Here is a 25,786-nt window from a genome sequence, read left to right as displayed (position 1 = left end):
TGAATGGTACAGCAAGGAATAAAATGACTACTCTATAACTGATTGGAAATTATATAGGAAAATTTTGAAGTCATTACTACCTCACTGGTGGATACAGCAGAAATATAAAGTATTAGGTATTGATAGGAGGAAAGACAAAACCAGGCAAAGGAAGTGTTTAATGAATTGTTTGATGGCGATACTGAAATTGAGGGTTCGTCTAATGTTGCAATTTGTATAAAAGATATGGAGGAGAAAGGAAAGGATATGAAAATGATATTTTGAGAGAACAATGTTCAGAGAAGGGCAACATTAAAAATGAGCAGTCTGTAAGTGAAATGACCGATGTTGATGAAGAAAGAAAATGTGCCTTTCTTGAACCAAAAATTGATGTGCCAACAATAGTCACAAAGTTTATCGGTAAACGTTAGCGTCTGTTGGTGAATGAGGGAAGAGGCTTCGCGTTCCAGCGGTCGAAAAAACGCAAAAAAGTGAGATTCAAAGGATACACAGGCAGGATAAATATAAGCAGCACCTTGTAGAAGAAGAATGTGATGTGTAAATAAGTGTATTATCATGTTTAGTTTAAGCAATTTGGGGGGGGGGGGGGGGTAAATTCTGTTTTGTGTAAGGGGTAATTTAAGATGTAAGGTGTATGGAGGCACTATTCAGTGCAAGGAGATTGTCGACATTTGGCTACACGACTCTTGGTGCGTGGAGGTAGGGATAAAATAACTAATTCCGTTATATGCGAAAGAGAGGGATAAATTCTACTGTAGATAAGATTTAGTGGGACATTCCAAAGTGTTATTTAAACGTGCTACTTGTAGTATCTTTGATGGTGCTACGTGTAGTATTTTGGATGGGTTTCTCGTGTGATATACGAGATTTGTTCAAAAAATTCTGGACCATTCGTAATTTCGCGCCAGTGATTTGATGGGGCGGAATTCGGTTGGCATCCCAGCACACGCCTCTGTTAAATGTGTAACTGCCGGAAGTTTCATTGTTGTATCTCTATTAGTTATTGTTCATTGCTATATTCAGGAGAACATTGTATCGCACAGTTTGCGAATTTCAGATGGCAGAGCTAGAGGAACAACGCGTTTGCATTAAATCTTGCATGAATCTCAAGAAAGCCTTTACAGAGACGCATCAAACAATGCAAGAATACTACAGTGATTAGTTCTTAAGCCGCACTCAGTCTTACGAATGGTTCATACAGTTTAAAAATAACCAGACCCTCGTTCAGTACCCTCTACCACGTCTACCGACGACGCTCATGTTAGGAACGTCCGCGACATTGTGTGTGTCAGTCGAAGACTGCCTGTCCGAGAGATTGCAGAAGAATGTATCTATTCCTCGGTTAGCTACCACTGGATTTAACCCGAGATTGTACAGTTAGCCCATTGTTGAATGTTTTGACATGACTTAGCGTGACGTAATGGCAAGTATGAATTTGTCTTAGTTTCGCTAGTCGTCTTGGTCGCCCTGCGTCTCTCTCAGAGTAAATTAATGTGTGAAAACTGCCTGTCTCTTGGCCATTTATATAGTTTTTACGTCCTTTTTATTTTGTTGCCTTTTTGTTAGAAACAATTCAGTCAATAGAACTGCTCAGATGGTTTCTACGTGGTGCGTATTAATGTGCAGTTGGTTTCGTGTGGATATTTCTCTTCGATTGTAGTTTATCTTTGGCTCAAATTGATGAACGCTGTCTGTCGTCACTACGCCATTTTCTCCTCTGGTGTCTTGTACGTAGTGGAAGGAGGAAGCGCCATTGCGGCATCGTCTTGTTTGGGTCTGATACTCAAATATTGCCGAGTATTAGCGTCTCTTAAGCTGGTAACTGTTTCTGTATATGGAATTGTATATTTATGTTATTGAATTTGTTCATTACTTTTTGTTAGTGTGTTGTAATTGGTAATTCGTGTAGGCAGTGTTACTCGTGGTGGAGCGGTAGGCCGCATTTTGAAGTATGATCAATATTTATAAGATTAAAGTTTGCTGTTATGTGAGTGGAAGTGCTAGAGAGTTAACTGCAGTTACATTTATGTGTATAGGTAGTAATCTTCAATTTTAAAATTTCGTTACGAGGGCATTACCCCGCAGGCGCCATTTTAATTGTTCTGGATGCTACAGGAACGCCATTGGATATACGGTGTGTGTTTTTGGAAAATTGTAAGGCAGTTCTTATTCAAAATCGGTAGATGAGTGGGTAAGTTGTGTTAAGATGAGTTGCATTATGATTATTTAGTAGCTGGTGATGTTACGTTGGCAATTGTGGCAGTAACGTTACTTCACCGGGTGGGAATTTGAATGGCGTTTACGGCACCGTGCAAGGCAAACGCAGAAGGCATAGAATAGCATGTTACGATTTTGGTTATGTATTTGCTAGTATGTTTTACATACTTTGCTCCGAGCAAAATTGGTTCCACTATTAAAACATTCTTCGGTTTCGAATTACGGTAATACAACCGGCGCTTGTATTACATGTTTTGAAACTGTTGTTACAGGTCTGGTGCCACTCAAAATGCCAGGCTTCAGTAGTGTAGGCACATTCAAGATATTCGTCGGCAACTTGGCTGACAAAACTACTGTGGATGATATTAAGCCACTTTTTGAAAAATATGGAAAAGTTGTAGAATGTGACGTGGTGAAGAATTATGGATTCGTGGTAAGTATCAGATGTATGTGGCCGAGTTAAGCACTAATGTATAGTAAAATCAGTTCATAAATTTGAGGCATTCGAACCAAGTACTGTTATAATTCAGTAGTTGTAAATAGTACTATGAAAAGTGTTTGAATTGGATGTGTTTTCTACAATCTGCAAGTTTGAGGCTTTAACTGGAACGATTTAAGGTAAGTCTGAAGTGTATATAGTTTGTAGTCATGAGGAAGAACTGAAGGTACTTGAAGTATATGCATAATCAGTTGTGTGTGTGTGTGTGTGTGTGTGTGTGTGTGAGTGAGTGAGTGAGTGAGAGAGAGAGAGAGAGAGAGAGAGAGAGAGAAAAGCAGTACTTAAATTTGAAAGCAAACTTCTTGGCTTAAGTGCATTTCATGTTGTCCAGGGTTTGTAGCCTGCTAATGTTTCCAACTATTCGTTGGTATGGCTGTTGCAGGTACTGTTTTTCTGAGTTGTGATTTACAGTACCTCAGCTTAAAATACAAAATTATAGAAAAAAGTAATTTGTCATGTTCACTTGCCCTCATTCAACACACGAACTGTTACCAACGGTGCCATGCAACAGAAGTTGCGGACAATGTAACGGTGCCTCCATTGAATATTATCTAACTTACTGTATACTCACATTCTGTGGTGTCGCACACTATTTCTGTAGGCAGCTCTAGACAGGAAGTATGATACCAGCTGGAGTCCATCCTACAATTTCACGTATGCAACTTTTAGACTTTTCTGTTACTTGCAGCTGTTGGCAATTTATTAGTCACAGCCTTTCAGCTGGCAGTACATAATAGCTAGTGAGTTGCACAAGTATTCAGCTGTTCCTTTTTTCTGAGTGTTGTGAGTTTTGAGGTGCTAGGCAGGTATCTAAGAGCATACCGTAGATTGAAGGTATTTACAGTATCATCCAATTTCATTTACAAAGCCAAGGAAATTACGAATAAGAATCTCATTGGCTCTTTAAACTTAGCTCTTGATTTGTCACAAGGTTGCGCAATTGTTGACACACTGGACTGTCATTTGGATGGACAACAGAAGATTGCATTCGGCTATCCAGACTTAGGTTTTCTGTGATTCCCTTAAAATCACCCCAGACAGATGCTGGGATAGCACCTTCCCTTCACCGTACTTCAAAAAGTCGGATGTACTCCCTCTCTTAGCCATCATTCATGTTTACCTTAGCTTTGTCAAATTAGTTCAACCCAGTGCTACTTTTTTACTTTTGCTGCAAATTGGTTATCGAATGACATCGATGAGGAGATTTTGAAGGATGTGACATTGGCGTTGCAACAAATTTATGAAATGTTTGTTACCTTCAGGAGATGGTGGTCAAGATACTGTACTCTTTATTTTTCCTAAATGCTGACTAAACTTGTCATCCATCATGGCAAATCTACTCTAAAATAATCTGTACTAAAATGTGTCAGGGTGTATAGGTGGACAAGAAAAAAATCCTGAATTGCCCCTATTAAAATACGTTTTCTGCATTGACAGTATACCTTCACCTGGAGCTGTGAAACTTACCAGTCCTTTCGTGAAAGTTTAATACACTGGTGATGTAGAATTTCCTGGCACTTCATGAAACGAAACAGTGAAAACGTGTATTTTAATGGTCTTTGGTGCACAGCAGCATGTACACTTTGTGTTCTCGTATTATGAAATTATAAATAAAAATTCCGCCAAATACATGACATTAGGTTCCTAAGTGCCCAAATAGAGATTGCAATATACTTTTGTCAATCGTCTGCCAGTAACAGTAGATATTCAGCATAGGCCATGGGTTGTAGTCAGCCAACAGAAACATCACTGTTAAATAGTGTGAAAAATGTGTAAATTAATGTACATATACAATATTTACAAGCAAAGCCAAGCTTTCACATGTAATATTGGTCCTTTTTCTGCATGATGTCCTTTAGGATATATCAGACACAAATGTACCAGTAAAATTTTAAATGGCTGGTCTTCTGGGCTTGGAATTTCTCAGTATATGGTCCTCAATGTGTTAAGTTTTCAGTACGAGTCAAATGCTCTGTGGTTTAAGAAATTAAACACACATTCTCACACACCGTAATTGACCTTGTGTCAAAAGTTTGAAAGTAGCCCTCAAACTACTATTCACAATATTTTCCCATGAATTGTTTGAAATAGGTTCATTTGAACAGTTGCCAGAGAATGCCAGAAAACAGGTGTTACTGCACATGGTGCAGCTGTGCTATAGGAAGTCCAGGCTTGGTGTTTGGCCTACTTATACTCTTTGATGCATTTCTGTTTGGAATTTCCTGGGTACTGTGTGTAGAGAGGAATGGTTAAGTGTTTAGCTTTGACCAGCATAGGAAAAGTGACATGCTGTAAACAATATGGTGAGCCTCCATGATGTTACTGGGCTGTTTTTCAAATGAGCTAAGGTACAGATCAGTGTCACAAGATTTTTTTGGCTTGCTTCCATTGGCTTCGCCAATTCACATCCATCACCTTCCAACTTAACCTAGACATCGGGCAAAGTTGCAGATCTATCTATCACTACAACTAGGTTTCTTTTACAATCGCATTCGACGGCTTTACCAATTAATAACTAAACTGTGAATATATGCACCAAAAGACGTGGTAGCAGTCATTGACATTACGTCACTGGCCAAAGCCAACGGCACACGTCAAACATTCCACTTTACTCTATTGGAGCATTACGAGACCATGTGCAGCACTGCAGCATGTTGTTTGGTGAGGACATATGGAGTTATCGTACTTAGGGCAAATGTTTTATCATATTTTATCCAGATACGGAAGCAGGCTTTTTTCCCAGTACTGTTATCTAGCATTTCCAATCAGATTTACATCCACACAGCACTGCAAAAAGGTAGTAAGAATAATTAAAAATTTCTTGCAGAAATTAAACTGCAGTTTAAATGTGCTAGAACTGAGGACAGTATATTTTTCATGGCTTCTTCAAATGGTATAAAAAATTAATAAGGTTATCTGTGAAGACAAACTTTCTATATTGTACTGCCTGAGTAAATACAAAGCATTTGGGAAGTTACAATGATAAAACACAATGTGCTGCCAGTCAGTAATTTACCAAAGAATGGCATTCTGTAAATTTAAGACATAAACACTAATTAAGAATTAATGTCAAGCCTAGATGAGGTACCAGACAAGTGCTGAAACATAAATACATAAAACATTGTCACACAAGGCGGATTTGTAAAATTTTGTTAAAGCTTCTCGATACACCTCAAACCAAAGATTTTATTCAGTATTACTGACCATATTTGCCTGCTTAGTCATAAAGTGAACATTTACGTACGTTCGTAGGAATATACCATTAAGGGGTCTTAAGTCACGTCATAAAAGAAACAGAATACACAAAGAGCATCAACATTTTGTAAACAATTAAAATGCACAAGTTACAACATATTCAAAAGAGGTGCCATGTTTACGTGTTTGCAAAGCTGAAGTACTGCACCAAAGATCTCTTAAAAATATTGGTTTCCTGTGATTTGTTATACAATGGTGCCAGGAAAGTTGACTTGGACAGCTGAAGTTAACACATCTAAGCATCAGTTTGCACATGCCTCAGCCTTGAGAATAAAAGTAAAGATCCAATTTAAACCTACTGATACCAAAATCTGTAAGCTGGTGTCTTCAAATATATCAGATTTTTTCATGGAAGTGGGGAAAATTTTTTCATGGAAGTGGGGAAAATTCAGTTTCATAGTATTTTGTAAAAAAAAAAAAAAAAAAAAAAAAAAGAGGTAAAAAAAAAAAGCTGGAGGTTTCATGTTATCACATTCACATGAAATTTTCCCATCGCTATTTATTGTTGGTCGTAGCCAGATGGGTGATGTTGCAGGATTCACTTTGGTGGGATGAAAATATTGAGTTTCTTTTCTTAATGGGGAGTGAGAGATTAACCATCACTAATTTTGAAGAGTCAACTCATTTTTTGTTTCATTGTATGTTTAAGATGGTGGTTAGGGTGGTTGCAGTAGCTCAGCTTAAATTTCTGAGAGTGAAAATAATACCAGCTAATCTCATTTACAAAGCATAGGAAATAATGAATGAGGAGTGAGATTGGCTACCCATATCCAAATAAAGATGATCATGAGCACTTCCCATCATTAATCATGCAAACTGTTAGCAGCAGCAGCATGCATTGGATAAGTCATGGGCACTTGGTTAAGTGCATCTTTTCCAGTGTGTGCAGTTCTTAATAAGGGTACAACTCCCAGGCATGAGTCACATGACACTTATAACAGTTCAGCAAAAGGGAAATTACATAATGCACAGTAGAAATTTTGATGAAAACCAAAACTTTTGGAAATGTGTGAAATGCAGATTGTTAATAGTGGTCCTATTAATTTCCTGTGTAGAGAACAGTGAAGTTCATTTTGCTTTGACCAGTGATGTCCCCATTGATACTAGTAATCATTCCGAGAGCCTGGTGTGTTGTGTAGCCTGGAGTGTAGGTTAGGTTAGCTGCTTATTGGACAGTTTCAGGTCCTCAATTATAAAACTGAGTGTTCTTCAAACTAGTGTGAATTTGATAAATTCATTTGAGCAGGTTTGACTTGTAAAACTAAAATTTAGCACCAGAACATTTATTTTAAAGTTTGTGTAAAAAGTTTTAAATAGGACATGTTCCGAGGCATCAAGGGATCACCAGTTTAGTATTGGAGGGCAGTGTGGAGGGTAAAAATTGTGGAGGGAGACCAAGGGATGAATACCCTAAGCAGATTCAGAAGGATGTAGGTTGCAGTAGGTACTGGGAGATGAAGCTTGTACAGGATAGAGTAGCATGGAGAGCTGCATCAAACCAGTCTCAGGACTGAAGACAACAACAACATTGTAATCTAGTGCTCATTGCTTGTCATATCCCCTCAACTTTATCATAATAGTGACATAAGAGAGACTTGTGGATTGGATGAAATATCTGTGAAGAGGTGGCTGGAAAATCCTGCTGCTCCCACTCCATTTCATTAAATTGCCTGAAACTGAACAATAGTGTGATACTGGTTTTGCACAGCTCAGCCAGAGGTCTGTGTTTAGTTTATAGGTTATCTGGTTCTGAGTTGACAAGATATGGTAAGACTGATAAGTAGTGTTGCCTGTGGCCGAGTTTCATTTTTGACACAGCATCTATTCTTTATAATGGGTGTCCAGGAAGTAAGGACAAATTTGAATTTTGTGCCATTTTGTCATATGATGCTTGGCAGCTGTGGTTTTTTCATGTTTTATCAGCAATGCTCTCCATTAGTAGCCTAATGGCTTGTGTGTTTGGTGTGCATTGATGTTACTTTCATCATGGAGCAGATAACTAAGCAATGTATCAAAGTGATAACATTATTAGAAAAACTGCAGAAGTCCCATGGCATCTGTTCATGAATTGCGTGTGGCACTTGGACGCAATTCTGCTCCGCCCGAATCATGAGTTGGGCAGTTGGTCCAGAAGTCTCAGGCCACAGGTCCTGTTTCAAGCATTAAGAAAACAGGATTACTGTGTTCTGTTCGAACACAAGAAAACGTTGTTGGGCGTGACAGTGTAACTGTAGGCCCAGATCATCTGTTGGCCAACAAGACCAACAACTGAATTTATCACAAAGTTCACTGCATGAAATCCTTTCAAAAGATCTTATAATGCATGCGTACAGTAATCAACTTGCACAGGAGTTGAAGCTTGCAAATCATGGAAAGAGACTGCGGTATGCTCTATGGATATTGGCTCGACAAGCGGAGAATGAGAACTTCCCAAAAGAACTTTTTTTTCTTTACCTCAGTGGCTACATCATCAGAACTGTAGAATTAGGGGTAACTGAAATCCACGAGTGATGGCGATGTGGGTTCTGGGCAGGAGTAATCGGCCTGTGCTTCGAAAATGAGGCAGCTGCTGTCACCAAACGGTGACCTTTACCGAAACATAATGAAAGTGACAATTTTGGGTTTCAACAAGATTGTGCAACATGTTACATCCTGTTAACAGATTGCTTTGCTGAACGTAAAGTTTCCACAAAAATTCTCTTTCCATGGCAACAAGGAATGGCCTGCCAGATCATGTGATCTTACACCTTGTTACTTTTTTTTGTGGGGATTTGTTAAGTCAGAAGTGTAAGTGAACAAAACACAATTGAAGGATGAAATTAAAAGGGTTATTAACAGCATACCACCAGATGTTTGTGAACGTGTCATCGAGATCTTCAATAAAAACATTGCTTGTTGCTCTGCAGTCCTGGTTGGTAATAAGGAAATACAATTTTTCATGCTGAAGTGGGAGAAGCAGCTTCATGTCTAATAAAAAATTACATTTTGAATTAGTTTCATATGTTCTGTAGAACTTAGGTGTTCATCCCTACGTTCTGGACACCCTCTGTGTATTTTTGTCATTTAGAGCTCGTTGGCTGATAGGCAGTTGGGGAGTAATTGTAGATATGTTGATAGACGTTCATGTAGGGTAATTAGAAAAAATTTTGAGAAGTCTTTACTTCAACTTGAAGGAATTATTTTGCTTAATTTAAACAGGTTATTTTTGCAATTTAAGACAAAAGAATACAAACTCTGCTGTTGGGTTAATTACCTTTGATTCCAGCTGATGACATACATTTACAGTGTTGTAGGGGTAAATGGCACTGCAATAGATTAAGAGTTTACTGGGAGGGATGGTTGTAAACCAACAGTGGAATGATATATGAACATTTTCCTGAATGATTATGGTGGTGTCTATAATTGCTCCAACATAATTCCTAAACAATGTTTAAAACTGTTTTGAATAACATTGTAACTATGGTGGTAGCCCACATGAATTGGGATAAGATTAACTAAACAGTTCTGCTAGGTAATTAATCTCCAGCTAATGTGAAGATAGATATTGAATTAAAAGTTGATCAGCAACTTGAAAGTATGTCAAGGAAACCCCGTTAACAACTAGCACTGTTAGGTGTAGTGTAATATAAAATTTCATTAAAATGTCACCTCTTTCTGTGAGACTGTATACTCCTGAATAGAAGGTAAAACTGTACTATGTATTTATGATAAAAATACATGTGATCAGTCTAACCTAAAGACGTAAGAGATAATCAGTTTTCTGGTCCTCTGTTAAGGAGGAAAGGTAGAACACATTGTTTTCCAGTGCTTCACATCTATTAGCTATATGCTGAATTTCACTTAAAATAATAAAGCCTAACCAGATTGGAAGAAAAAATCTTTAAATCAATGATAAATGTCACTCCATCCCACAGTAACTCTCATTTAACATAACCTCAAAAGTACATAGCTAAGCCTTACACACATCAATGGAATATTGAAAAATTAATTTCATTTGGAGTCCTTAGATATGGAAAGCTGTTTCTGGAAAAGGTTAAGCACCTTGAAAGGGTGAAGGAAACTGTTACAGGTTGACAGGGTATGTGATTTTATTTAAATGCTTACAAAATTGTTAAATTTACAATAAACTTGGAAATAAGAGCTCACTTAACAACTGAGTTGCACACACTCTGGCCTAAATGCGTGCATTGATTGGATTTGGAAGAGTGTCTGAAACTGTTATATCCTCCCTTGCTACAAGCTAACCCACAACTGAGGTACTGGCATTGGGATCGATTTGTCAGCTAGTATCACACATTCACTTTTGGGAGTCTCATGACCGCAGGAGTAACCTATCATGCACACAGGTCATAAACACAGGTGCCACTTGTGAACTGCTGTTGCTTTGATGAATAATCGCTCTACACTGTCTCAGAGGGATTACACTGAAGGATGTGCTGTCAGTTCACCTGATCAATCAGCCACCAACATAATGATGGTGGTAATGCTGGGTAGTGCAGAACTGTGACCCATTGCTGAATGCACAGTAGCAACAATCATGTGCAGTCTTAAGTGTTGTGGATTCTCATGGTCAGTCAACCAAGGTAATCTGCTTTGTTGTTTTAATGTCTTCATCCCATTTCTGTGGTTTCCTTGTCCCCTTTTGTCCATTTACATGTTTGTTGCCCTGCATCGTTCTTGTAATTTTCCTTTCATTCTGTTTTGAGTTCTGTCTCATTTCTTTTATTCTCACACTTATGACATTGTTTTATTCGGAACAAGGGACTGATTACCTCATAGTTTGGTCCCTTTCCCCCTCTTTTAATCCAACCAACCAATCTATGCTTCGTGTCTTGGCACCACTTCAAAACAGCCATTTGTGTTGCTGTGTTAATGGCAGTTTGTGCATGGAATAATAATTCCAAAGTTCAGTTGCTGCTAATATTTGGCAAGTGGTGGGGATGACACAAAATGTGAGGGTTCATCAGTTGTTCTCTGATGGCAGACTGGTGTTTAGGGTTACAATGAGCTTTAGGATTTGGCAGACCTCTGTTGTGGTGGTAGTCTTGGAAACCTTTGACAAGTATGCCTGTTCTCAAGGCCCTGTGCAGTCCTTCCCAGTGTCACAGGCCAATGCACCACAAATCTCGATATTGCAATATTGATCAGCCAGTCATCTGGAGACCCACTATGAGATCTCTATCTGTCGGGTGCAGATAATGTTCCCTCTCATGGGTCAGACCTCTGTTGTGGTGGTAGTCTTGGAAACCTTTGACTAGTATGCCTGTTCTCAAGGCCCTGTGCAGTCCTTCCCAGTGTCACAGGCCAATGCCCCACAAATCTCGATATTGCAATATTGATCAGCCAGTCATCTGGAGACCCACTATGAGATCACTATCTAACTGTCGGGTGCAGATAATGTTCCCTCTCATGGGTCAGCAACATCTGTGTCCTTCAGTGATCGTTCGGTATCTTAATGCTGTTTGTGCCCCTCAGTACTTTGCCAGGCCTTGTAACACAACACATGAACAAAATTAATGCACTCTGGTGGCTGTTCTGTCCTGGAAATGGGAAATTCTAGTCATTTACCTACTTGATAAGTGTTCATGTATGAAGTTATGATATCTGATCATGAAGTTACGTTGACATCTTTGTCTTTTGGGTGCTTTACTTTGTCAGTGTAGGTAAAACATTTGCCAATGTCAAATGGTCTCGTGTTATGCTTGTAATACTTTTTAATTTTGTCCACAGATTTGAGACTCACAAAATCAGTTTCTTGGTCCCTTAACGTCTTGCACCACATCTACATAGGTGTATTTGATTTTATTTTGCCAGAAAGAATTCTGAAGTGTGTTTGTGCTCCAGCTTTAATCAAAGATTGCTTCATAAATTCTTAAAGTTTAGTAAGCTTTGGCAGTGCTACTCCTCTTTAGCCATATCTCAGTTGTATTTTTCTTTCCTTGTTGATCTTATCCATCTTTCCCAGTTCTTTCTCTTCAGCTGATGTGAAACTTTCTTTTGTTAACACTTTACGTGCTGAAGATGTCAGAAATGAGGATTGGCTTCTCTTGCATCGAAAGTGGGAGTTGATTTCATGCGACTTTGTGCAGATTTGCAGAACAAATCTAAAAGACTTCCAGGAGTGAAAATGGACTTGGATGTGAAAGGTTACTTGTGAGGTGAGGCATGCAATTTTATCTTTAGATCAACGACTTACTGTCTAAGGATGAAACAATTACCTAGGTTAATAATAAGTTTATGGCCTTATTGGCTGGGAGTCTTTATTTACCGCCCCCCCCCCCCCTCCCAATGGAAGCTTTTCTACATGATTCCATTTTAGTGACCTTCTGCATCGATGGAAATACAAAATGTCACACACTTTGTTCCTGGGTGATGGAAAATTGACTCGGCCAGAAATGGGGCATGGGACCATGCAATCTGGAGGCAGTGGCGCTTACTATTAGATAAGGGAGCCAAAAGGGATATTGGTACAAGATGTATTGTTAAGAAAAGGTCTGTATTGTTGCAAGTCTGTGTAGTTGTGCAAAGCTTCTGAAAAGTTAGTCTATTGAGAGCAAAGTTGACCAAAGAGTTTTAATTACTAAACTCCAGTGTTTTACCCATTTGCTCTATACTGGAATACACGGGCTTATTTTTGACATTTGGTATTAAGAAGGCAAACACACATTTGTTAGGAATTTTTTGTCAGGTGAATGACTTTGGAGGTGCACTAAATGAATGTTACATTGTATAGCCATTTCCACTAATTGTAGATTGCCCAGCAAATATCAAAATTGCACTTCGACTTGGTAATTGGAAATAAACACATTTTTATATGTGAGGGAAATGTAGTAAACCACTAATAAAATGAGCTCCATTTGTTGAAGCAGCACAAAATGCAGGCTAGAACAGTTGTTAGTTCGCTACTTCATCCATCCTCCCTCCCCACGCAAAAGCTCAAACCAAGATGGGTCACTACAAAAACCCACTTGTCACAATTGTGGACAAAGCCTTGTTATTCATTATCTTTTCACACATTTTTACAAATTATGCAGTTCATTGTAAAAAAGATTGTGAATAGATCTCCAGTAGGTGCTCAGGTTTCTTCAAAGAAGTACTGGAGTTGCAGTTCTGAACACCTGATAGAAAGCCTTACCAGCATGATCATCTTTAGGGTTTTTCATTAATACTTTTTAACATGTTGCTGTAAAACAGCTTCAGTTGTCAGGTCATGGTTATCACATTTCTGCCTTAGTTTTCTATGACCAGTGTAGCTTAAATATATGGAGGAAGAACTCAAGGATGCCCGGGTCATAATTTGTCCAGTGGTACATCAAAACCTAAAGAAAACAAAGTTGGAATAAAATTTTATGCTAATCCTGTTTAAAGGGGCAGATTTAATTTAGGAAGCTCTGGAAAGTGTAAGTTATTTGAGTGAGTGGTGTAGGGTTGCTTTCTGAACACAGTAAGCTTATTCACTCCCATAATGTTTTACTTTATTTGTATAATATAAAGCTGGTGACACATTTATGTGTAGCTCTGATCTGTAACAATAGTGGAAACTCCTTGATGGAACAATATTTAAAATGAGGAAAATCAATCACCACCCACCTAGAGTAGACTGATGGGTAAAGCTTAGAAACAACAGAAAACAGTATTCAGACTAGCTTTCAAGCTCCTATCGTCTGTACACAAGCCCACGAAGTTTACTGCAGTCTGGACATTCTTTAATGTAGATCCTCGGCTTTGTCCTCCAGAATGAACCAGTCGTGGTTTAGTATTGTATTGCTGTCCTTACTCATATCTATACCCAAGTACCCTGCTTTATATCAGTGACAATAATCAATGTTTTGAAATTCACAATCGCAGAGAAGTCTTCACACCAAGTGGTAGCAGGAGAAAAAGCAAAGGATATGGTAATGCACAAGCTTTTGGAGCCAGTGGCTTCTTATGGCAGAAGGGTTAAAGGGAAAGAGAAAGAAATGACGGAAGACTGGCAACTTTTAGGAAATTGGTAAAGTTACAGAAGAGTTACTCAGTACCTGGGTTATGGGAGACCCATCAGATGGGATAAAGAGACATCGGTGTCTACACTGGATGAGATTTGAAAATGTGAGGGTTTAAAGGTGGAAGAGGGGGTAATAAGCAAGACAGAAATTATTGATAAAACATTGTGAAATAATTAATAATAGTGGAAAGCATTGTGTGCATTATACATGGTAGACAGGTGGGGAGGGTGAATTGACAGATTGGAAAATAAGATACAGAAAAATATAGGCATGGAAAAAGGAATGGGTGAAAGAAATGCTCAGCCCGTAGAAATTGTGAATTTAGGCCAGGTGTAATGCTGGTTTCTAACAGCTATTCCAGATGTGGGAAAACAGAATTGACCTGATCTCAAGGCATGTGACTTACGTCATAGCCTTGTTGAGATAGCCCTGCAAGAAAACAGTTTTCAAAACCTTTTACTATCAAGGAGGTAAACAAAGGTATAAAAACCCTCAAACTATGGAAAGCAGCTGCAGCTGATAATATATTTCCTCAATTTATAAAAAATCTGGGACCAATAGCAAGAACCTGGCTTAAAGACTACTTACTTCAATGACATACTAAAAACTGGAGATATCCCAAAGGAATTTAGAATGTCTTACTCTGGTTATCCTTAAACCAGGGAAATCTGGTGGAAAACCCTGCAAACTACTGCCCAATAGCATTATTGAGCATTTGCTATAAGTTGCTGGAGAGACTGATCTACAATAGGATGTACCCAACGATAGACAAAACACTTGCCTCACGAACAAGCCGGATTCAGAACTAATTGGAGTTGCTACGAACAAGTATTAGCCCTCACATCATACATAGAATCGGGATTCCAGAAAGGATTGAAAACATCAGCAGTCTTTGTCGACCTCGGTGCAGCTTATGATACGGTATGGATAGATGGTCTTATCCTGAAATTTGCGAACATGATTCCATGCTAGAAATTGACAAAACTGTTGGAAAAAATGCTGAAAGTCTGATATCTGAAAGTAAACCTGGGGTCACAAAGCAGCAAGTCAAAAAGAATAAAAAGTGGACTCCCCAAGGATCTGTATTGGCTCCACTGCTTTTAAATGTTTACATCAGTGACATGGTAGACACTGAGTCAAGTAAGTTTTGCTACACTGATGACATGGCTATAGCTACTCAAAGCAAATGACTAGAAGATAGTGAAAGAACTCTTTAACTGCTGACCTAGAAGTACTAAACCAGTACTACAAAAAATGGAGACTGTGCCCAAACCCAAATAAAACGGAGACCTGTGCCGTCCATACAGACTAGCAGACAGAGAACTAAATATTACTTTCTGCAAAAAACGAATTGAACATAACAAATTTCCCAAATATTCAGGCATAACTTGACAGGTCACTTACTTCCAAGAAACACCTGGAACTAACTAGCCAGAAATTGAAAACCCGAAATATCATCCAGAGATTAGCAGGTACCACGTGGGGAGCGGATGCAAATACACTAAGTGTTGCAGCAATATCACACACCTATTCCGTGGCAGAGTACTGTGCCCCTGTGTGGAGTAGGAGTGCCCATTTAAGAAGATTGACACCCAGATCAATGAACCCATGAGGACAATAACAGGGACACTAAAGTCAACACCTCTAGAATGGCTTCATGTCCTCTCAAACATCACTCTGCCTGAAATCTGTAGACAGCAGGCAACAATTCAGGAATGGCAAAAAATTAATCGTGCAGATAAGGCAAGAGTACTACTGATACACCAAGTACTACATGACTGCTGTCTATATCGCCTTAAATCAAGAGCGCCAATATGGGAAGACAGAACACTTGCCCAAGGAAATACCTATGACTGCCACATATCCTGGAAAATCAAGTAGAACAATAGTGACATTAACTGACACAATATAGGGGACCCCAGCCAACAACTCCCAGGAATGCAGCTTCCTCATAAAATCTGGTGCCAGCTTAACCGTGTGAGAACTGGACACGCAAGAACTAAATCCATGCTGTACAAATGGGGTGCCAAAGTTAACACAATGTGTGACTGTGAAACTGATGAACTAACATTACATCTAGTGCAAGATTGCCCACTGCAAAGATTCTGTGGTGACTGGAGAGACTTCGTGGAGGCCAGCCCTGCTGCCGTTAAATGGCTGTCACATTTGGACATAACTTTTCGACAAATTGTAGCTGTGATTATATTTCAACTTTGCTCAGATTTAATGACTGGTGTTTGTTCTGTTTATATTATTATGTATGTGTGTATATGTATATTTATATTTTTATGTTATGTCAATTTACGATGTCAATACCGCACTTGCTCTGGTAAAGCCATATGATAAATAATGACTTGGGACTCCTAAGTTGTCTTTTTGGACAGATCAGATGTGATGGCTCAGGAAACCTTTTGAATTAGGCTGATGAAACAATTATGGCCAATGAAGGCTGAGGTAAGGAAAGTGATGTGTATGAAAAAATAAATTTGCCTTGAATGACAAGGCTACATGGGAGATAATTTTGACAATGTGTAATGTGGCAGTAAATAAAGGGGGAAAAATTGAACTCTGTACCACAATGTGGAACTAACGAACTACTGCATAAAACATTAAAAGGTCAACAATTTAGATTCAGCATCAGAAAGAGGGAAAGTGATGTCTAAATAAAAGTAGGGCTGAATACAAGCTACCAACTATTACAACTAGTTTCTCTCCACCAAAATTTTGTACTTATTACCAATTAGCCCTAGTTCTGATTATTCCACCTGACACTATATTTTTATAACTAATGGGAATTTGTATTGTAGCATATGGAACATGAAGAAGGTGGACGTGATGCAATTCAGAATCTAAATGGGTACCTGGTTCATGGACAAGCAATAAAAGTGGAAGCTGCAACAAGTCGCAAAGGACCTCAGACACCAACAACAAAGATATTTGTTGGAAACCTAACTGACAACACAAAAGCACCTCAGGTGCGAGCATTGTTTGCAAAGTATGGAACAGTTCTGGAATGTGACATCGTGAGAAATTACGGTTTTGTGGTGAGTATGACTCTTGCTATAGTAATTGGATGAATTAAAACTGTTGAGTGTTTAGAGACTAGATTTTTATTTACTTTTTTCAGCATATTGAATCAAATGATAATGTGAACTTGGCCATTAAAGAGTTGAATGGGTACATAGTCGATGGGCAGCCAATGAAGGTCCAGGTGTCCACAAGTAGGGTTCGTCAGCGACCGGGAATGGGAGATCCTGAGCAGTGTTACAGGTAAATCATTTTTGAATTTCTTAATAAAGCATTGTATGATTGTGGATATGCAAATATTACCTAGCATAATGTAACACAGACAAGGACAGCCATTTCAACTGTGGTTACTTTCACATCTTTGAGCTAATTTAAATGTACATCTCAGTTAAACCGTAATGTTAAATGTTGTGTAATGCTTCTGGCGATTAACTTGCTTTTAAAACATGCTAAAGGAATCCGGATATTCCATACTGAAAATTAATTTCATTAAGCCAGATGTGTTTCTAGCATATTTTTCATGTATAACCATAAACTTTCCTGAAACCGAATTCAATTTTGAATGGATTTATGTCCAGGTCCTCACCAGCATTAATATATTAATTCAGATGTGCTTAATTGGGTCTAACTTTATATGAGAATATAATTAAAATGTCATAACTTATTTTGTGCCAATCCCAATAAGAGTTTTAATGTAATATATAGTGTAATGGACAGCTGAGCTGTATGTTGATCAAATTGGATCTCAACTGGTTATTTTCTCCTGAAACAGTGAAAATTCTAAGCATGTTTGATATTTTTTATTGACTGTCGGAATGTAGGAAATACATATCCTTTAAAAGATGCATTTCATGTGCTTACTTTCCTTAATATGAATGTAGTATCAGACCCTTCCCAAGTTGTAATTACATGTTGCTTAACCCCTCAAGCCAAGAACCTGACCATGTACTTTTGTGCCATTGGTGTCTACAGTGATAACCTGATGATGCACACTCAGGTTGCAGTTTACATGTAGAACTGTATTGCTGGATCATCTGTTGACAGAAGACAGGCTATCTATACCATAAAGATCTTTGTCAGGGAGGCAGTGAAGCAGGAGATATCAAGAACTGGGAAGAAAAAAATAGGGTAAATGTCAGTGTGTTGTCATTGTTTACCATGAGGTATGATAGAAAGAAAAAGGATGTCAGGTGCTGCTTCTATGCAGCCAGTGATTTAGACATGAAAGAGAGGATGTTAGCTGCAGTTTCTACACAGCCAATGAGAGCAGCACACAAACATGTTTTGAAACAGAGATGGAAGAATGTAGTCACAATCTCAGATCCAATATACCACTTCCACAGAAATTGTAATTTAGGAAGAAAGTCACATTTTTGACAATGGTTTAAATTTTAGCACTAGAAATGCACCGCCTCTTTCCTTGCCCCTTTAGGTATGTGAAACTATTTTCACTGTTTCAGTGCACAATGTATTTTAGTCCATTAAAAAGATTAAGGAAGAGGCAGTTTGAGATGCCTCATGGTATACAATACTGAAAGTTCATTGTGTGTTGTGTTTTTAAATGTAGTAAAGATTTTGCATTAACAAATCCTGAAAATTTAATCAACTTTCAGTAAATAAGTGCTATGCTGAAACATCCTAAGTATTAAATTGCTTTCCTGTAGCAGCTGGATGTAAAAATAATGGAGTCACGTTTGCACGGTGTAAAATTACAAATAGTACTGTAATTTTGCAGGTGTGGAAGAGGTGGTCACTGGTCTAAGGAGTGTCCTAAAGCTGGGTAAGTAGTTTGTGTTCAACTACTATGTAATGAGGCTGTTTCTCTAAGTTGATTTATGGCTACTTCTAGTTTTGGCATAAGGTACCACCTCCTTAGTTCTGAAGTGAAAATGTTTCAGATGCAGTTAATTTGTGTTTTGAGATTGCATAATCCACAATTCTGGACATAGAAATTAGTTTAAATTATTTTGCATTAGTTTCTCCTCATTAAAACACAGTATAACCCCATTTCACATTTCCGCAATCAGCGTTTTTCCCCATTTGCGAAATTTTATATCTCTCCTGTCAAATTTACTGTGTCCACATATTTATAAATTTACACTTTATGAAAAATGTTTGCGGAGAAAAGGCTGATGTAAAATGACACTAACATGATGTTGGCTGTCAAGTAGTGTTTACAAGCATAATGTGATAAAGTTCCTTGACACCAGGGTGCTCTACTGGATGGATTAAAACCAGTAAATGTGTAAAAGTTGGGACAATTCATGCCATATCTCATGTTGCTGCCAAACTGTGTGGTGGCTGATGGGAGTAACTAGGTTCGTTTGAGTAAAGATATGACCAATCAAAACCATTTCCAAACTGCCCCTACAGCGTATGCAGTTTTGTGATTGTTCTAATCGTCACACCTCTGTTGAATCACATTCATCATGTATCTTCTTTTGGCCGCTTGTATTGCTTGGTGACACCTTCATTCAGTTTGTGTTGCTGAAATGTTTTTGTTTTGAAACAGTGTGAGTTACATATATTTTCATGCTGGGCAAAAGTGTTTAAAGAATTTATTCTTGTTAAGTGTAGTATGTACATATGCATTTTTGGTATTGTTACCCGAAAAATGAGTGATAGTTTGCATGTGTGGTTTCCTACATAACTGAGAAGCACAGTACCTGATAACCTCAAAAAGATGACTACAGTTAAAGTGGTGCTGAACAACACATATGCAAACACCACACAAAATGCTTATGTAAATATTTGCACTTGACATCAAGAAAAATTCTCGAAATGTACTATGCTGAGCATGAAAAAAATACTTAACTGATGCAGTGTTTCATTATTTATACAATGGATGACAACTGCAGGTGTTCCAAATACATAGATTGACATATGAAATTGAGTCAAACGTTTCTAGTTCCCAATTATCAGTTCCTGTTATATCAGTGGTTTTTATTAGATAATAAACAAGTCCCTGACTAAAGTACGTTGATACCTATTACATGTATATAAATTAAGTGTGAAAATGCAAGTGGTATCCTGTACGTAACTTTTACAGGTACATTTTACATTTTCCCACATTTTCACCATTTTTTTTCCAAGTCCCTTGAAAAGTATTAATGTGGGGTAGCTGGTAACTTAGCCACTTTTTGTTCAATCATCATGCAATAGTCATATTTTTAACCATTTTGGAATAGAATAAGAGCAGTGCAACTTACTAGAAATCTAATACTACTATTACTTTACTGGTTTCTGTTGTCTGCAATGTACTAGAATTTTAAGAAAGTCTTACGAATGGTAAAACCACTTTTAAGTGATTATTGCTAATGACTTAAAGGTGGCTCTGACCTTTGTAGGTCAGCTTTAAGGTGAAATTGTATTTCAGTATGCCATGCCTGCTCATTTTGGACATCAGGTGATTGTAGGTATGCAACAAAAAAAGTGGTAGCTTTTTTCTGGGAGGTGGTGTTGTAATGCAAGTTGTAGGATTTTATCTCAGTGGCTTAACAAGACTGGAAACTTCACATAGGAATATCACCAGTGTAGGAAAAAAGATTGCTGCTTACTGTAAAGAGTGCAGATAGGCACAGTTGAGATATTAATTTTAATCATGAACAGCCTCAGTTGAACAATTTACCTAGGTTTCAACTGGGATAACCCAACCTTCTTCAGAATAACAGTAACTACCATTTGTCCATAGTGGACATCGTCAAGCTAAAACTACAAATCCATAAATTTGTCAGACTGTAAAAACTTACCTGAAACTGCCTGGGCTCAACTTTTGTGGCTGCTGCATCACAGTTGCGAAGTGGAGCCGAGGCAGTTTCAGATAAGTTTTTACAGTCTGGCGATGATCTGTGGATTTATAAGTTTTAGCTTGACAATGTCCACTATGGATAAACTGTAGTTAACTGTTATTCTGAAGGAGATTGGGTTGTCCCGACTGAAACTTAGGTAAACGGTGCAACTAAGGCTGTTGATAATTAAAATTAATATTTATAGAGTTACTGATAGGGCTGCAAAATGTTGAAGATACAGTTGATACACAAAGCTTTTGGCTGCAGCAGCTTTCATCAGCAGAGGAAAACAGAGAAACACACACACCATTCATACAAATAAGACTGACAGCTCAGGCCAGAAATTGTGTGTATAAATGGTGTGTTTCTCATTTTCCTCTCTCCTGGTAAAGGCTGTGGCCGAAAACTTTAATTCTGTTAACTGTACCATGTGCAATTGTCTCCCTTACGGTAGATAGCAATCTTATATTTCCTACATTGTTGGCTTAACAAAAATACAGATTTCCTATGCATGTCTTACATGTTCATTTCATTCCCTCTTTTCTTTGTGCTATAGTAAAGCAGTTATGGGTGGTCAGTTTATCTGCACACCTCTGTGCCCACCAAATGTAAGTTGCTGCCAGTGCCACTTTTAACAAGCCGTAGACACTTGCAGTTATGTGCAGTGTTTTGATAATACGCTTTCATCAGTGATTTGGATTTAAAAATCCAGAAATTTTTAAATTTAAAGCAATCAGTTAGGAAATGTCAACAAAACTTACACGATGTAAAAGTGAAGTGTGTTTTCAGTGTTTCACTTATGCTAAGACATAGTCTCCTGACTGGCTTATTGGAGCATTTCTACCTATTCTGTCAGGGTTTCTATTTATTTTTCCCTTTTGTGAATTTTTCGTTCGCCTTCGTGAACTTGATTTCATGTGGTTTGCTGTCCCTACCTGTAGGCTCCTGAAGCAAGTTAGATTTTTGTTAGAAGCTGGTACAGATAGCCTGGGAGTTTGTAGTTTAACCTGGTTCGAATGTGCTCTGTGTGGGTGGTTAGATTGCAAGCCCATGCACACATACAAAAAATGGAAAATAGCCAGTGGAATCTGGTTATAGTAGTTTTAACTTGATATCTGTTCAGGTTTTGCTCACAATCACCCAGATGAAACTTTTAAACCACTGAGATTGATGCCTTACTTTTTATTTGCATCATACCACTTTTGTTTACCTTCCAAGTCTGAATTTATTATTAATGCTGTTGTTATATTTTATAAAATGTGTTGCTAAATTACTTCATGTAAGTTAAATTAACACTTTTGGATGTTCTGTTAGCTACAACATCTAGCTGTTAGCTACAACATCTAGCACTCGACCTCAACACATCTGATAGAAAAGTGGAGATGGTAGCACTGCTAGCTTAGGGAATCGTAGATTCTTTTCTTGAAGATGAAATATGATCCAGATGTATTGTTCTGTATTTTATATTAGGTTAAAATAGGTCATAATTGAGGGTTAACAGAAGTAAATTTTTCTTTGCTATTAACAAATATTTCATCAGCTTGTATATAGTCTTCGTCTTTTTTATTTTCCAGGTTAGGACCGGACAGGAATGGTTTCAGAGGCCCTATTTTTGGCAGAGAACCATATCCTCCTCCACCACCTCCACCATTCCTGCGTGACAGAATGATGGGCAGATTTGGAATGAGGGTAAATACCACTTAATTGCTTAAAACATTATTAGAGAACATTATGATCTTGTGCTATTTCACACTCTTTGTTGTTCACAGGACCCCTTATATGACGGTTTCTATGACAGAAACAGATTTGAAGATTCACCACGCGACATGTTTGAGCGCAGGTTCCCCCCTCTTCCTCCTCGTGACTTGGGACCATCACTTCGTGGCCGAGAATTTTTACCCCCACCACCACTTCCTCCCAGGCCAAGGGATGCTCTCCCTCCACCACCTCCCATTGGGCTGCGAGGACCTGTTGGATCTGTTAGAGATTCACCAGTTTATGATCGCCCAAGTTCAGAGTATAGTATTTTCAGTCGGCGATCACCATCATCATCTGCTGTTCCACCAAGCCGATTTAGGTAAGAGAATTCTCTATAGTATATTGTGTAACACCCACTGCAGAATGTATTCGTGCAGTGAAGGTTTGAGTGGAAACTGTTGTGAATGCATGAGCAGTTTTTAGGTTTTCTAAAAACTGTAACTGAAACTATTTTCTAATGTCAGTTGTGGACCATTCATGAAAGTCCAGTGTATAGTGCACCATGTGAGTTTTTAAAACCTGAACAGTTGCTCTATTACTGTCAAGAATATATGAAAAGAATAGAAAAGGTAATAGGCACTGGGAGGAAAAAAATTGCAACAGATCTTTTTATACAAAACACTCAATTACTTGTGCCTCAAGTAATTTGTATTACTCTAGTGTGTGTGTGAACACACAAGTCTTAATCAAACCCTTAGATTTTTTAGCTCTTGTACAGTAAAAACTTTGCCTCAGCTAGATGCAACCATTTGCTTGTGAAATTTTCAGTTTGATATTTTTGGAAAAATACTCCCTAGGTTTTTTAGGCTTGATGAGAGCCATGAAATCATCACGTGTGTTTATTTAATTTGATGTTCAATAAGCTTTGTATATTGTTTGAAAATTGTGTGAAGAGTATTGTACAGTGCATGGTGTAAAGACAGTGTTTGGATACCTAAATGATACACCCTCAGACTCATTACATGTGTGTACTTAATGCATTTAACAAGACCAGTGTTTCTGTATGGAGCCTTTACATGTTTTTATATTAGTTATTATACATAACAAAGTATTTTTGTGTTTGAAGGTAAAACATAATACACCTGCATTAGAAATATCTATTGTAATAATAATTCTGCACAGGTTGGTGTACAATTTTGCTGTTGTGTGAGTACAGTGTGCTTTGTATGTGGAGTAGTAGTTTGGCTCCTAAAGACTTTGCTCTTTGAGATTATTTACTCTTCAGTGAAAAATAATTGCCAAAAGAAAAATATTCATCTTGTATTTCTTAAAATAATTTCAAAATGGACATACCTGCATAAGGGTAAATACTCTCTTTTTGTTTTACATTTCTTTGTTTAAAATCTCAGATTGGTTGCAGTGTGAGCTGAAAGCATGGCAGCATTGTTTTTGGGTAATGAGTATTCCATTTGGTTTTGTCATTAAATTTTATATGCATATATAAAATTTGAAAAATTAATATGAACTTAATGCTTTACAGTATGTTGTCCACTGTATGTAATTAATGAATGTAATTTCCACAATTTCAGTGGTAAGTCATGTCTGAAAATACTGTAGGGCTCAAAAATGCACTAGAATTGTCCAGTAGAGGTTCTCGTGACATTTTGTTTTAGAGGACTGTAATGCACTAGATATAAATGCATAAAATATTTACTGAATTTTCAATTTGTGTGATAAGCTTACTGAACAGTAATTTCTGTGCAGTTATTAAAACTGTGACAGGTTTTCAGGTTAGCATGTCACTGATGGCTTGTCAGTGATTTAAAAATATATTGATGTGCTTGAAGATTGTGCTGAACAGATGCTTATAAAATTTAGGTACTTGATGCTTTGACAACCTTCATAGAGTAGTGGGTTGTTGAGGCACTCACCAGTTGTGACCTGCAAAAATCTGAGATGGTGTTATATTAGACACCAGTAATAAAACACACACTTGACGTTGGAACCCATATCCTTAGTTCGTTTCTCTTGGAATTTTCACAACAGTCTTGATGCATGTGATAAAAATATACTTAATGTCAGTTGTGGTGGTATCAGTATTTTTAAAAGTAAAGATTTTACATTTTGCTTTCTAAGTGTACTTGTACAAATACACATGTAAACAAATAAGAAATAAAGATACCTAAATTAAAATAACCGTGTTTGTGATGCTTAAATTTGACGTACTGTCTTGGCACACACTTAACCCTGGGCGAGGAAATTAGGCTCTTTTTGAATTGCAGTATTTTCATGAAGATATTCACATGCATTTTCAGGACACTGTTGTATGAATTTCCAAGAAATAGTTTTCATTTTTACAGTCATTGCTTACAGTATACCCAGAACCTTATTAGCATGCAGAACAATGCATGTTACTCAGTAATTAGTTTTGTGAAATTGATATGCATGCAAAGTAGTGAGCATTTTCATAGATGAAGTCTTTTTTGGAGCCTACTTTCCTTGCCTCCATAGTGATCCATTTTTGAGAACTGTAGTTCCTGGATCCATTGGGAGAGTAAAGTTTCTTGAAGTGACTGCAATCTTTGAAGTTAACACAGTTGACTACTTCACAATAAATCAGTTAAATATGTTAACATACTTCTATGAATCAAAACTACTCCGTTGCACATCTGTAAGTGTGCAGCTACTATTCAGTTTATACTCCTGAAGTCACTTCTTTGAAATTAATATAAAATTTGTGTAGTTTTAACTACACTGCCATTTACTTGCTAAAGTACACATTTTAATCAAAATTTGTGGGAATGTGCTATTCAGAAAACGTAAGTTTTGTCCTGTAATCAGGAAATTCACTGGCTGGTATAGATGAAAGTTGGGCTGAAATGTGATTGTGGAGTATGGAAATATTGCAACATTTGAGAAACTAGTCATTGGTTTTTATTCATAATTTATCAACTATTTTATCCAGCCCGTTTTTACTTTTCTGTAAAGTATATGGACAACATAATTGTATTCAAAGCAGGAAAAGATGTAGTGAGAGTTCATTCTGAAAAAAAGTTCTTTTTTCTGAATTTTGTTAGATATTTGTATAGCAACATTTTCCCACTGTGATTAAAGATTGAGTGGGTTTACAATAACAGTTGTTGTTTGTACCACCCATTTCATGTTCACTTTGGCTTATGCTGTAGTGTAGAACTGTCAGAATGGCTTTGTATATTTCAGAGGTGTGATTTTGTTTATTCAGTGGAAGATGCTATCACTTAAACGAAACAGTTATTATAGTGTCTCCAAACTGCATATTATGGCTAACTGCAATA

The 25,786-nt window shown here is 37.6% G+C and overlaps 1 protein-coding gene across 3 annotated transcripts in view; it reads left to right on the top strand.

The window, feature by feature from the left end:
* The first annotated feature begins 1,677 nt into the window (after window positions 1-1,677).
* The window catches only part of LOC126161447 (RNA-binding protein lark), a 105,189-nt gene continuing 81,080 nt past the window's right edge, over window positions 1,678-25,786 (top strand). For all 3 annotated transcript variants that reach the window (XM_049917263.1, XM_049917262.1, XM_049917264.1), the window contains exons 1-7: window positions 1,678-1,818; window positions 2,490-2,650; window positions 16,767-17,003; window positions 17,087-17,229; window positions 18,722-18,766; window positions 22,349-22,463; window positions 22,544-22,851. In XM_049917263.1, coding sequence (XP_049773220.1) covers window positions 2,507-2,650; window positions 16,767-17,003; window positions 17,087-17,229; window positions 18,722-18,766; window positions 22,349-22,463; window positions 22,544-22,851 — 992 coding nt within the window. In that variant the 5' untranslated portion in view covers window positions 1,678-1,818; window positions 2,490-2,506. The remainder of the gene's footprint in view (window positions 1,819-2,489; window positions 2,651-16,766; window positions 17,004-17,086; window positions 17,230-18,721; window positions 18,767-22,348; window positions 22,464-22,543; window positions 22,852-25,786) is intronic.

This window comes from Schistocerca cancellata, chromosome 2 (genome assembly GCF_023864275.1).
Source record: "Schistocerca cancellata isolate TAMUIC-IGC-003103 chromosome 2, iqSchCanc2.1, whole genome shotgun sequence".
NCBI classification, from domain to species: Eukaryota; Metazoa; Arthropoda; class Insecta; order Orthoptera; family Acrididae; genus Schistocerca; species Schistocerca cancellata.
This window is presented reverse-complemented; position numbering and strand designations above follow the sequence as displayed.